The sequence below is a fragment of the Drosophila persimilis genome, unplaced genomic scaffold (genome assembly GCF_003286085.1).
Source record: "Drosophila persimilis strain 14011-0111.01,24,50 unplaced genomic scaffold, DperRS2 tig00000124-arrow-pilon, whole genome shotgun sequence".
Taxonomy (NCBI): domain Eukaryota; kingdom Metazoa; phylum Arthropoda; class Insecta; order Diptera; family Drosophilidae; genus Drosophila; species Drosophila persimilis.
In genome coordinates, this window is record NW_020825294.1 from 1,885,799 (window position 1) to 1,898,005 (window position 12,207).

Below are 12,207 nucleotides of genomic sequence, written 5' to 3' on the forward strand. Positions count from 1 at the left end.
ATACATATAATTCTGCAAGGTGTGTGAGCTAGACGTGGTGGCAAGAAAATCAGTGTTACCGCGGATATTCCGATAAAATATAACGCCTGACCCTCAGAAATATACCAAAATGAAATACGAACTTAGACCACTTAAGCACCCTCTATTTAAACAGTGTTACAACTTGAGTTTAACCGCGGAAAATAATAATAAAGAATAATTATTCTTGTTGATCCAACTGCCCAAATCGTCTATGTAGTAGATACCTGGTCGGTGGGGTTGGATTTGGGCATGCGTTTGCTATGGAAGTCATACTGTTTAGTCTTTTCATTTATTAATGAAGATGCGTGCAATATTTGATTATTAACACCAAGGCCAGTTGGCAGGGAAACGGACATACGGACATCGCTAGATCAACTCGCCCTTCACGCCGATCAGGAATATAATTTCTTCGGGTGCGTTATCTGCTTCCTCAAGAGTTTACAAAGAATGAAATACATGAAATGCTGAGCACAGTACGTGTTTTCTGCTTCAAAATTCTGCACGGTGTATACATGAATGCTCCGAGGATGCAGCGGTAGTTTTCCCGTTGAGACAGGCCGTCTACGACTCCCGTGCCCTTAATAAGAAAGTTACAATGAAAATAAAGTTATGGCTTTTAGGTATTCGTCATATTTTTATTAATTCTAGTCTCAGAACCCAAGTGTTTTCTCGTAAATCTCGCAATCGTCGTAGTTGTCGGAGGCGACATCTTCATTATCGTTATCATCTGGCAGAAAAGAATTGGGTAATTCACAGCCAAAGTAGGCATTGTTGTTCGCGCAGAATGTGATGAGATGACGCCAATTGTCGTCGACGCTGAGGAGATGGGGATTACCGTATATGACCAACAAAGCGCGGGCGCGCGATATGGCGACATTCATGCGCTTACGGCTACGCACAAATCCAAGGGCCAGGGCGGCATCTTTGCAGAGAAGCGTCTCAGATGAGCGTACGGTGGAAACCAGCATTATGTCGCGCTCCTGGGTAATATAGATCAATATATATATACATTGCATACTATACAGATTGCGCAAGACTTCATATATGCTCACCTGTCCTTGAAACTCTTCAGTGGAGCCAATCTTTGGCATGACAATATCTGTGACCATGAACAGGCCCCTTAACGTCTTCGCCTGTTTCGTATAGGGCGTCAGAATGCCAATTTGATCGGGAGTCACTCCGGAACGATACAGCGATAAGACCATCAGATAGAGTTCCCTGGCTTCGAGCGGATTGTACCACGAGGGCGAGTCGTTGTCCTGCAGATTCAGCCCCTTAATCCCAACGAAGCAGACACCGTGGTTACGAGGCATTCCCGTACCCAGTAAGGGCTGCACTTTGGCCAACAAGGTGACTTCTCGGGAATCCTCCTCGGATACCACTGGTATCAATTCATCGTCATAGAATAGCTTACTATATGTGGCCATAACCGAGGGCAGGGCCCGATAATTGTGCAAAAGCTTTGTTAGCACAAGGGGATTATATCCAGAGCTGTCTGGGTACCCGACCAGGTCCTTGGCATACGGCCGAGTGTTCAGCAGGCGCTCCAGCATTGAGATGCTGAAACCACAGTCACGTCCATATCTGCTTGTTATTATAGGCTCCAACTGATGCGGATCACCGGCCAGGATGACCCGACCCCGGTCCTTGGATAGCACAGCCGCGGGCATCAACGTTTCCGGCTCGGTCGTCTGGCCGGCCTCATCCACAAACAGGTGGGTGAAGTGTCCGCCCGGAAATGACATCTGCATAAAGCTTCCCAGAGTGGCACAGGTGCCGATGCTCAAGCGATGGGTACCCATAAACTTCCACTGGCAGCGCAGCTTCAGACCCGAAGGGGTGACCAGCATCTAAACGGGAGCGGGGATTCAGATGGATGGCGATGGAAGAACGAAATGGACTGAAATGCACTTACGGTGTTCTCAGCGGTTCCATCGGCGCATATGTCCAAGGTCGCGCAGTAGGGCATCAACTCTGGTGGAATGAGTTCCCTCTCAATCACATTTTGTGAGACGATTCGAATGAAATCGCCAGCGACAAGGGCTTTGCTGGCAATGATACGCTTGGTAATGAGATCCGCAGCACTGTTCGAGGGTGTGGCCACCAAGATGCGGCAACTAGGTAGGTTTCGTACTATCTGCAGCACCGCCTCCACCAGGGTGACGGTCTTGCCGGTTCCGGGCGGACCGAAGATCACGTATGGCAGGTTCGTGGCCTCACCCCGCAGGATATTAAAGACGGCTCGCTTCTGAATGCAGTTTAGGGATTTGTTGTACCACTCCAGCTTCGTGTCGAACAGATACATATCCTCTCCATTAGCGAGGCGCACCTGCAATTGCGGATGATCGCGCTTGACCACCTTGGTGGGGAAGAGGAACTGCTCGCCCATGGTGGTGACCACTTGATTGATGGCGTGGTGTTGCTTTCTAAGGCAAAATCGGGAGAAATAGAACTCCAGACGGTAGTCCTGGCCATTGTAACTCGCCTGGAAGTTGGAATTGAACTTCAGCAACACTCGATCGTAGAGTACCTTGTGTATGATGCCAGAGTAGGTTTTTTTATCGTCCTTCCAGGGATCGGTGGCATACACGGAATCGCCTACGACCAGCGAGGGCCGACGCTCGGCGAGATTCTCGATTGTGAGGGAGAGATACTCCCCGTCCCGTTCCATGTGGGCCCTGTCTCTGTCAAAGTTTCGAATGCTAATGAACAATTCAATTTCCTCTAAATGCAAGAAGAAACGGAAGCGCTGCACATAGTTGGCCATGCACAGGGACTCTGTCGAGCACGGATACAATCTCTCCAATTCATCGAACATTTCCGTTTGCCGCCAGTCTTTCAGGTAGGCATTGCGCAGACTCTCTGGAACTTCGAAGCCGCCAATGTGGGTTACCACAAATCGTCGTCCGGCATGTATGCTTTCACCGCTAACCACATCCAATGTTTTGTTCCACACTTGTCTGGCATAGCTACGGTTGCGCTGCTTCTCCGATCTGCCAGAGGCCACAAAACTTTCGGCGGCAACCAGACGAAGCTCTGCTTCGTCGGCCTGCTTTTGTGTGTCGCAGGCAATGATCTTGAAAAAGCGCGCCACCTTAAAATTATTAAAGTCCAGGGTATATTTCTCCGACCATTCGCCGATGCAGCGGGCCTCCACCTCAAGAATCACCAAAAGGCTGCCGTCAACAGCAATACTGGTTTTGCCAATTGGCTCGATCACACTCATCTGTGACGTGTGGCCATGGTCTAGCTGGACTTCCAGGAGCTCCAACTTGCGATACGTATTGTTTTGTACCTTGACGGTGACCTTTCGTTTCACCCACAGCTCAGTGGTTATGAAGCGGGTTGCGCCAGTGATGATAACCGCCCGATCGTCGCAATAGGTCTTCTCTTTCTTGATTCTCAGAAAGCTACTCTCCTGCGGGGTCGCTTTGATGGCGCGAAGCGTGAATTTTGACTGAAAGAGTTAGGATTATTGCGAAAATTCTTATTTTGTGTTTCTATTCATCCCATCATATTCAACTTACGTAATTACATTCGATGAGATCCGCCAGGACGTAATCGCCCATGTGAAGATCTGTACCAGAGGGGAAATTTTCCCGCAGCAAATAGGCATTGTTGTCAAGAACAGCGAACTCGGGGAAACAGCGCTCCACCCGGCGTTTTTCGTTCGAGAGAATGCGTGTTGGAAACAACTTCAGCAACTGGAGAATTTCCCCTTGCTTGTCCAAATAGCCATCGTCCAGCTGGACAGCGCACTCGAGTGTCACCATGTCGCCCTTCTTTGGTACAAATGTCATCTCAACGTTCTCCAGGTCAAATTTTTGACATCCCGAGCTGGTTTCCAGTTCGATGGTGGATGTCTGGCGTCCGATGACGATGCCGTGGATGGTACGCTCCTGCGTTTTGAAGTAGGTAGAGTCTTCAAGCTTTAAGTCCTCCATCGCCTGGCTTATCTGAAAAGGGAATGGGACTTCGATTAATATATTTCTTGTTTTGGGTATGGATAGGATCGCTCGAGTCATACCGTTGAATCTGTGATCTCTTCTCCCCAGTTCTGCTCAATAGTCTTGAGTATCTTGACCACTTTAAGGGAGTCTTCTTTCCCCTTCTTGTACCCCAAATACTCGACCACTGAGCCCACGACTAGCTGATTATATATATGGTCGGAAGCCTGGCCGTCGAAGATGATGTACTTATCGATGACACCACCGTTCTTGCTCAGAGAGGTGATGACGCCCTGACGGCTTGAACAGAACTTATCGTCAGGCTCTTCCCCCTCGCTGTTGTCATTGTCAAGATTGCTTTTGATAATGTTGTGCATGGACGACGACTCTTTTTGCCGTTGCTCTCTGAGCAACTGGAGATCCAAAAAATTGTTCGTTCGCTCAAACACCTCCTTGTTCCGCTCACGCTCGCGCTCCTCCCTATTCCACCAATAGCGCAGTAATCCAATCATTTTTGATTTTGTTTTTCGTTGGTCTTCTACTGTTGCGGCTTCTTTTCCAGGCTCTCGTACATCCAATCCGTTTCGCTGATGTAGCTCAATTCCTTGCGCAAACTTTGCAGACGCTGCAAATGGCTGTCGCTGGACTCTGCTTGTGACCCGCTTCCGCCCGCAAGCTGCGACTCTGCCTTTTCCGACTGATTCTCCGGTTTCTTTGTCTAGAATACGAAACAAACAAAAAGAATTACAAAAAAATGTTCAGGGATAAACATTTTGGACCATTTCTAATATAAGCAGAGGGTAACTTTTTCGTTTCTAAGGCTTCGATCTCGCATACTTTCGTATTAAAATGTTTATTTGTTAAGATTCTCTCTTTTTCCCCCTTCTTTCTAGTCGCCATGTCCATGGCGTGCATGGCGACTCTGATCTGGAAATGCGTCACCCTGTACTTATTTCTTTTACCGTTCGTTTTTACCTCTCTCTCTTTCTTCCGCTGAGAAACAGCAACAACGTAACGGAATGGCAAAAGCAAAGACACAACAACAACAAACCTCTGCTCCGCTGCTCGCGTCTGTGGGAGTTTGTGCACTACCGCTTGATGATGCCTCTTCTTTGATGGTAATGCCGGTCGACTCGTTAGACATCGTCTGCAAAGCTGTAAAAATAAGAAACCATAAGCCGCGCGAAATTTGAGCCGGCCCCAAAATATAAAAGCACTTACAGTGTCGGCAACGGAATGTGCACGAAAAGCAAAATCACTTGAAACCCAGAATCTCAATCTAGAATATTCCCAAAAAACAATACTGCGAGGTTGTGACAAAAAGTATCAAACCAAGCTGTAAAGTTTCGAAATTACAATTACCCGCGCGAAATTCGAGCCACCACAAACAAAAACTTACCAACTGCTTGCCGCCGCAATGCGAAGGAAAAGCAAAAAGCACTCGAAACTCGTCTTTACGGAAAAAACCTAACAGATCCAGAAGGATCCAATACAGACCGGCGAAGTTCTGGCGGAAAAAGAAAATGGCAAATGACAAAACGACGAACGAAGGAGGCACAGAAAACTTGAAATTCGGCACACAATTAAGAGCCAATTTTTCGTCTGAGCCCAAGAAATATACCAAAATATACAAAATATGCTGAAGAAAATACTAACTTAACCCACTTAAGCCCCCTTTATTTAAAGTGGTTAACCACTTGAGTTAAGCCGCCGAAAATAATAATAATAAAAACTCCTGTAGGTCCATTATATTCTTATCTTATTATCATTTCACCTAAACTGCGCTAATATTTTTCATTCATCATTTTCGTGGAGAGTATTTCAATATCCTCTGGTCAACAATTGGTTAATTTTTGTCCATGATTAGAAATCATATTCCCAAAATTTAATATTCGGCTATTAGCAAACTAAGACCCACAGCCCTGCCCACATAATTGTATCCCATTAATGAATCAATTTTCTACATTATTGGCGTTTTTTTTAGTACTCCCTTTGATTGAATTTTTTCTAAAATAAGGTTTCAACAAAAAAGGTCGAAATATAAAATATATGATGGTGGTATTGGAAGACTTGTTGCTTGTCAATCGGAGTATAGGCATATTTGTTCACCCATTTTCGTTAATTTAATTTTCAAATACTGTTTTACAAGCTGTAAAACATAATTAATAATATATTTTTCACAGAATGACATTCATGCATTTGATCTATTTTCTGTATATACAGCGATATTGCACTGTTTTGTTGAGATAGCTTTAAATCGTTTTCTGCATATCTGACAAACATTTTAATTCTATAATATTCTCTTGGTACCTCTTAAATTAATTTAAAATTTAAATTATTTAATATAATTAATTAATATAAATACAATTGTTTATTTTATATATTTTGAATATATATTTTGAAATACACATGTAACAGTGAGATCTAACAGGAGTGTGGATACCAAATTTTGCTGCTCTAGCCTTAATAGGCTCTGAGATCTGTTGTTGCCGAACATTTTCGTCCTTTGCGGGTCGGAAAGGGGAGGGGCGAAATTTTGAAATATACTTGTGCAGGCTCTTACAGTCTCTCAGATCTAGGCGCTCACTTTTTGCAATAGGCAAAGCCGATAATGAAACACGTGTGTCAGAGAGAGACAGAGCGAGAAAGAACGAAATTGTTTCCATCATTCTGACTATAATAATTATACGATCTGGTTTAGATCTGGTTCTGCAGTTTAGAAGATATAGTCATTCTCTACGATTTTGCTTTTTCTGCTTTCTCGTATCTTTGAAATTGTGGTGCCACAGATTTTAGTCCTTTGTGGGGGCGGGGCGAAGTTTTAAAATATACTTGTAACAGTGACATATCATAGAAGTCTGAATACAAAATTTCTTTGAGCCCTAGGCGCTGATAGGGACGGACAGACAGACAGACAGGGCTCAATCGACTCGGCTATTGATGCTGATCAAGAATATATATACATTATGAAATCGGAAACGCCTGATGTTACACACATCCACTTTCAACACTAATCTAATATACCCCTCTACTCATTTTGAGTATCGGGTATAAAAAGAGTAAGATGAATATTTCGAATTTGGTGAAAATATTGCACATCATGTTTTCTTTAACATTTTAGGCGTCTGCTTCATCTACCTTTGGGGCCAGATAGTAACGTATATACCCATAATCCTCAATAGGGTACTCCACCAGCAGAGGGACATCCGGTGCTAGACAAATCTTGACACGATCCGACAGCGGTGTGGCTCGTGTGAAAGTGTTCAGGTAGCGTCCAGCAAAGGACTGGGTAATGGGTTCATCCACGTCTATGGTGATGTCTCCCTTTGACGTATCGGAAAGCTTAATGTTTGCGGAACCCATGTCGCCGTTGGCCGAGAACTTGATGCCCTGCTTGGTGCAGGATATCACCACAGATTCGCTGAACATGCTCATGTCTCTGCAGATACGAGCAAACTCGCTGGATGGCATCTGCACGATGCAGGCGTAGTTCGTTTCGGGAATGCCCAAATGATCCTGGTCCAGATTCAGCAGCTTTAGCTCGTAGTCCGCTGTGCGACTTTTGTTGTCCGACTCGAAACTAAGGAGCAGCTTGTCGGCTTTGTCAGCCGCTGTAAGGGTGACGGCGTCATCGCCGCTGGCGCTCTTGACGACTTTGGCCAGGGATTTGAGATCCAAACCAAGAGAGACATTTCTATCGCAGCGGTATTTCTCGAAGCCTTCTGTCTGGAGGCTGAGGGCCACCAGAGAAACGTGAGAATTGTCCATAGACTGCAGCTAATTGGGGGGATATCAAAAATGTATAAATCCTTTGTTGGAATGGATTGTTACTGTACCTGCATGCCCGTCTCGGTGCAGTCCAAGGTGCTCTGCGAGATTATCTCTTTGAGGGCGTCCACGATCTTCTTCAGAAGCAGAGTCTCTCCAAACCGTGCCTCCAGCATAGTACTTAAATTAATTTAAATATTTTCTGTCAATTTCACAATCGGAAATAAACAAATAGACACGAACAGCTGTTCAGCAAATGATGACAACAAATGAGTCTACAAATTTCAGCAACATTGACGTCACAAATGAATATTTTTGTTGAAACTGTGTTTTTGTCAAAACAAAAGCAAGTACTTAAAAGGTGGTAATCCTAATCAAAATCGATTCATCAATCATAGAAAATTATTTGGGCAAAACCTGAGAGATCTATATAGCTGAGAATATTCCACGGAAGATCAAAAACGAGGAATATGTAAAATAGATCTTGAATTCGTCAGTATATTTGGGGTATATTTTTTAAATGAGACGGTATGTTTCGGTATATTTATGACGGTCGGACGGTATATTTTATGGATAAGTCCGCGGTCACACTGTTCCCAGCTCTAACAAAAAAACAAACGAAAAACACGCAAATTTTCCAAATAAACTGCATTTAAAGTAACCGAATGGATAACGAAGAAGTGAAACGCGGTCGTGGACGTGGCCGTGGAACTCGAGCTCGTGGCAGGGGTCGCGGGCGAGGACGTGGTCGTGGCAAAAAGATCGACGACACTAGCGTGATTGAAGCCGCCTATGAAGCGGGTGCTGCGGCATCCGTGGCATCACATACAACCGTCCTGGAAGGCAGTCCCGCCAGCACAGACCATGTGGAAGATGCCATCATGCAAGATTTGGACAAGGACAACGAAATGGAGGTGGCCACAGTGTTGGAGGAGCAACAGGCCACAACAAATGCGGATATGACGCCGCCGACGCCTCAGCAGCAGGTGGCCTTGCCTGTTACGGCCAAAACGAGTAAGAAGCCATCCCAAAGGATTATTTGAACCTCCAAAAACCATTGCTTTGCCCCAACAGTTGACATGGAATCGGACATATCACAACTGGAGGCACCCACCTTTACCACATTATCGCGCGGGCCACCGGAGCCGATGTTGCGCCTGAAATGGAACCACAAAGTCAGCCTCATCGGCGAGAAGGTACTGAATCCCATGATCCATTGTTGCGATCAGTGCGACAAGCCCATACTCGTCTATGGCCGGATGATACCATGCAAACACGTCTTCTGCCTGAAGTGTGCCCGCGCCGAGCCCATCAAGAGCTGTCCCCGATGCAGCGACAAGGTGCTGAGAGTTGAGCAGAGCGGCCTGGGCACCGTCTTCATGTGTACCCATGGCGGCAGTCGGTACGGCAGCACGGGTTGTCGACGCACTTATCTGTCCCAGCGCGACCTGCAGGCTCACATCAATCACAGACATGTGGCACCCCAGCTGCCGCCACCACCAACGGCTCTTGGTGCAGCGGGCGGCGGGGTTGTTGTTGTTGACCCGAAGCTGGCGGACCTGAGCGGCTTGCATAAGCAGCGCAAGGCGAGTGGTACCTATGGCTCCTAAACTAAGCTGTCTTGTCTAAAAACGCTTGCCCCTTGCAGCTCTCCGAGTCACCTGCCTCGTCCTCCTCCTCCTCTGTTGCTCGCTCTTTGTCGCGCCTTCCAGCCATGTCTGTCGGCACCATTCCACCGCCTGGCTCTGCCGCTGCCGTTGCGGCCGCTCAAAACTCCGTCCACGCGCACTCAACGCTCACGCTGGCGAATCTGGCCAGAATCAACAATGCCAACGCCCTGGACTGCCACCAGGGCAAGGCCTCGCTGCACCAGTCGCTGAAAAAGGGTCCGTCCCATCAGTCAGAGTCCGTAGCCGATGCATCATACTACAGCAGCATTCTGGCCTCCTTTGGCAGTGCGGGGCCACCGGGAGCAGTCAGTGGCGGCGTTGCTCCAGCTCCTACCCACAACTCCACTCAAGCCACCTACGAGACGGCCAGTGCAGCGGGCAGCACAAGCGGAAATTGGCAGCAAACGCAATATAGGATATGATAGACCACCACCATACACTCAAGAACAGCGGTTTTTTAGGCAAGTTCGGTTTTAAATTAAGAAGAAAGTTACTGTAAATTAAGAATCGAATGAAATTAAAAGAATGTATTTTAAAGAATGCCGTTTGTTTACACCTAATTCTGTTTTTACACGGTTTGAAACGGTTTCCATTTAGCACGGTTCAAAATAACAAAACACAAATAGATAAAAAACACTTACATATGTAGCTCGTAAGCAGCTAGAAACCAAACGAAAACAAGAAGGAGCATATAGAGAATACATATGTACATATTTTTCTCTTTCGTTTTATTTTTGCGTATATTTACATGCAAGCAAATTTACTGGTCAGAGCAATTGTAGATAACAAAAATTTAGGGGAATTCCCTTGTTGTGTAAATTTAAGGGGATTACATTTTTGCAATAGAAATGTGTTCGTATTTTGTGAACTACCAATGCAATCAGACGTGTTTGGTAAAGACATTTTTTATACGCAAATAGTTTTGTCCAACGTTTCCTAATTTTACCCCAAATTTTAATAGGTTTTAGAGATAAGGAACCAATTACCCATTTTTGCATACGATCAATGTCTTATTTTACACGGTTTTTTAGAAAAACAAAATTAGATGTATTTTGTTGCTAAATTGTTTTAAAAATAACAATAGCTTCTAGTTATCAGATACTGTACTGACCGTTTCTCATAATTTTCTTTGAAAGACATTCCTTCAAATAATCACAAAAACATGGGACGTAAAATATGGACGACTTTCATACCTTTCATTTGAATAGGCCGCTCAAGAAAAGTAATTGTTACTTCCTTGAATTTAACCACTAACCATACAGTATACTGTTGGGTTAGTGACTTAACCCAATCCCTGTTTTGGATTTTGCCAAAAACAATTGCTTAAAATAATCAAAAAATTTAAATTTAATTTAATTTAAATTTTTAAATTTTCATTCAAAAACAAACAGCTAATAGAATAATTTTTGAATATTTTCAACATAAGTTTAAAAATCCCCGCTCACAAAGCGGACTATCGATATTTACTATGGACACACCTATAGACCCTATCGATACACCAGCAGCTGGTTTAAATTGAAAATGTAAACAAATCCGATGTTCGCATCAATTTTTGACTGAAATTACCATAAATAAGATGAAACAATGCCTGAGGTTTAACCCAGAGTTCAGGCCTGCGAGAATATCTGATGCAATTCACCAAACATCAGCAGTATTGAGGGCCAGCGCCATTGGAAAAGCAAACGTGGGGCATCCAAAAGTGAAAGTTAGTCAACAGAAAAATGTTGAAAATAGTCTTAATTAGTGGTAAACGCAAGTGCGGCAAGGATTATATATCCGAGAGACTTCAAAAGCGGTAAGGGGTGTACAAATAAAACATTCAGTTAAAGAAGTTTTTTATCTATGCAATAGCTTAACAAATCGCGCAATAATTGTACGGATCTCGGAGCCCATCAAATCGGAATGGGCGCGCAAGCTGCAATTGGACCTTAGTGCCTTGCTCAGCGATGGCCCCTACAAGGAGCAGTATCGTCGGGATATGATTGTGTGGAGCGATGAGGTGCGCAACAAGGACTATGGCTATTTTTGCCGTGCAGCCATGGAGGAGGCGCCCCTGGATCAGATCGCTTACGTCATAGTCAGCGATGTGCGGCGGAAGAATGACATCAAATGGTTTCGCGAGACCTATGGTCAGAATATGGTCCGAACTGTACGACTTACCTCACGCCCAGAGACGCGTCAGGCCCGGGGCTGGACCTTCACAAAGGGCATTGATGATGTGCCCTCCGAATGTGATCTGGATGACTACGACAGCTTTGACTTTGTTGTGCCTAATGAAGATGAGAATGATCAGGGATTTATAGACCAGCTATTGGATATGCTGCAACTCAAGTAACTGAAAATTACTATTCAAATTTTACTCGAATATGTATTTTTTATATGAAATGTATTCCATATGGTTAAGATAGCTATAGCCACATCACCACTTTACACATCACGAATTAATTAAGGGAAATCACTGATTTTTAAGAAAGCGTTGAGCTATAAAACTGTATGGTTTATAATGGTTGCTGTAAAAAGCTATTTCCTGAATATTCCATTAAGAAATAAATCACGAAAGCCTGTCCTTCCACTTTGAGGGGAACAAAATACGTTGTACTCTATTTTTTGTCCCAAATGTATAATAAATGTATTATTTAATCAATCATGAAACAAGATACATTTTATTTTGGTTTTTTTTTTTTTTTGAAATTGCTGCCTGATAAATAATAAGAGCTGTTAACTTGAATGTGGATTTAAATTAAATTTCGAAAAGTTTGCTGGCAACCTCTAAGGGTTTTAAATTTTTTTTAAATTCCATT

At 44.3% G+C, this 12,207-nt stretch overlaps 5 protein-coding genes across 6 annotated transcripts; 2 read left to right on the plus strand and 3 right to left on the minus strand.

Annotated features, from left to right (window-relative positions):
* Positions 1-635: 635 nt before the first annotated feature.
* On the minus strand, positions 636-4,492 carry LOC6593989 (probable RNA helicase armi). The gene is made up of 5 exons (XM_026987464.1): positions 4,049-4,492; positions 3,549-3,977; positions 1,937-3,478; positions 1,074-1,871; positions 636-1,001 (listed from the first exon to the last, which is right to left on the minus strand). The coding sequence occupies exons 1-5, from the start codon at positions 4,478-4,480 to the stop codon at positions 672-674; spliced, it is 3,531 nt and encodes a 1,176-aa protein (XP_026843265.1). The 5' UTR covers positions 4,481-4,492; the 3' UTR covers positions 636-671.
* LOC113565449 lies at positions 4,491-5,511 on the minus strand. 2 transcript variants are annotated; one of them, XM_026987465.1, is made up of 4 exons: positions 5,368-5,510; positions 5,190-5,304; positions 5,020-5,123; positions 4,491-4,686 (listed from the first exon to the last, which is right to left on the minus strand). In XM_026987465.1, exons 3-4 carry the CDS (start codon positions 5,110-5,112, stop codon positions 4,507-4,509), a joined length of 273 nt encoding a protein of 90 aa, XP_026843266.1. In that variant the 5' UTR covers positions 5,113-5,123; positions 5,190-5,304; positions 5,368-5,510; the 3' UTR covers positions 4,491-4,506. The 2 variants fall into 2 exon arrangements, with proteins under 2 accessions (XP_026843266.1, XP_026843267.1); XM_026987466.1 differs by lacking the exon at positions 5,190-5,304 and having other exon boundaries at positions 5,368-5,511.
* A 1,506-nt stretch (positions 5,512-7,017) lies between these two features.
* LOC6593988 (proliferating cell nuclear antigen) lies at positions 7,018-7,936 on the minus strand. The gene is made up of 2 exons (XM_002018994.2): positions 7,805-7,936; positions 7,018-7,745 (listed from the first exon to the last, which is right to left on the minus strand). The coding sequence occupies exons 1-2, from the start codon at positions 7,910-7,912 to the stop codon at positions 7,086-7,088; spliced, it is 768 nt and encodes a 255-aa protein (XP_002019030.1). The 5' UTR covers positions 7,913-7,936; the 3' UTR covers positions 7,018-7,085.
* A 412-nt stretch (positions 7,937-8,348) lies between these two features.
* On the plus strand, positions 8,349-9,946 carry LOC6593987 (E3 ubiquitin-protein ligase Hakai). The gene is made up of 3 exons (XM_002018993.2): positions 8,349-8,750; positions 8,811-9,322; positions 9,385-9,946. Exons 1-3 carry the CDS (start codon positions 8,402-8,404, stop codon positions 9,826-9,828), a joined length of 1,305 nt encoding a protein of 434 aa, XP_002019029.2. The 5' UTR covers positions 8,349-8,401; the 3' UTR covers positions 9,829-9,946.
* Positions 9,947-10,968: 1,022 nt separating this feature from the next.
* LOC6593985 (probable phosphomevalonate kinase) lies at positions 10,969-12,058 on the plus strand. Its single transcript, XM_002018991.2, has 2 exons — positions 10,969-11,201; positions 11,258-12,058. The coding sequence occupies exons 1-2, from the start codon at positions 11,128-11,130 to the stop codon at positions 11,739-11,741; spliced, it is 558 nt and encodes a 185-aa protein (XP_002019027.1). The 5' UTR covers positions 10,969-11,127; the 3' UTR covers positions 11,742-12,058.
* The last annotated feature ends 149 nt before the right edge of the window (positions 12,059-12,207 follow it).

Excerpts from the sequence above, each read along its gene's own strand:
- LOC6593989 (XM_026987464.1), bottom strand. The coding sequence starts at position 4,480 with ATGATTGGATTACTGCGCTATTGGTGGAATAGGGAGGAGCGCGAGCGT. Across the intron at positions 3,978-4,048 it reads AAGAGATCACAGATTCAACG|ATAAGCCAGGCGATGGAGGA; the intron begins GTATGACTCGAG and ends TTCCCTTTTCAG. Across the intron at positions 3,479-3,548 it reads ATCTCATCGAATGTAATTAC|TCAAAATTCACGCTTCGCGC; the intron begins GTAAGTTGAATA and ends TAACTCTTTCAG.
- LOC113565449 (XM_026987466.1), bottom strand. The coding sequence starts at position 5,112 with ATGTCTAACGAGTCGACCGGCATTACCATCAAAGAAGAGGCATCATCA. Across the intron at positions 4,687-5,019 it reads ACGCGAGCAGCGGAGCAGAG|ACAAAGAAACCGGAGAATCA; the intron begins GTTTGTTGTTGT and ends TTCGTATTCTAG.
- LOC6593988 (XM_002018994.2), bottom strand. The coding sequence starts at position 7,912 with ATGCTGGAGGCACGGTTTGGAGAGACTCTGCTTCTGAAGAAGATCGTG. Across the intron at positions 7,746-7,804 it reads GCACCGAGACGGGCATGCAG|CTGCAGTCTATGGACAATTC; the intron begins GTACAGTAACAA and ends CCCCCCAATTAG.
- LOC6593987 (XM_002018993.2), top strand. The coding sequence starts at position 8,402 with ATGGATAACGAAGAAGTGAAACGCGGTCGTGGACGTGGCCGTGGAACT. Across the intron at positions 8,751-8,810 it reads GCCTGTTACGGCCAAAACGA|TTGACATGGAATCGGACATA; the intron begins GTAAGAAGCCAT and ends TTGCCCCAACAG. Across the intron at positions 9,323-9,384 it reads GCTTGCATAAGCAGCGCAAG|CTCTCCGAGTCACCTGCCTC; the intron begins GCGAGTGGTACC and ends TGCCCCTTGCAG.
- LOC6593985 (XM_002018991.2), top strand. The coding sequence starts at position 11,128 with ATGTTGAAAATAGTCTTAATTAGTGGTAAACGCAAGTGCGGCAAGGAT. Across the intron at positions 11,202-11,257 it reads TCCGAGAGACTTCAAAAGCG|CTTAACAAATCGCGCAATAA; the intron begins GTAAGGGGTGTA and ends TCTATGCAATAG.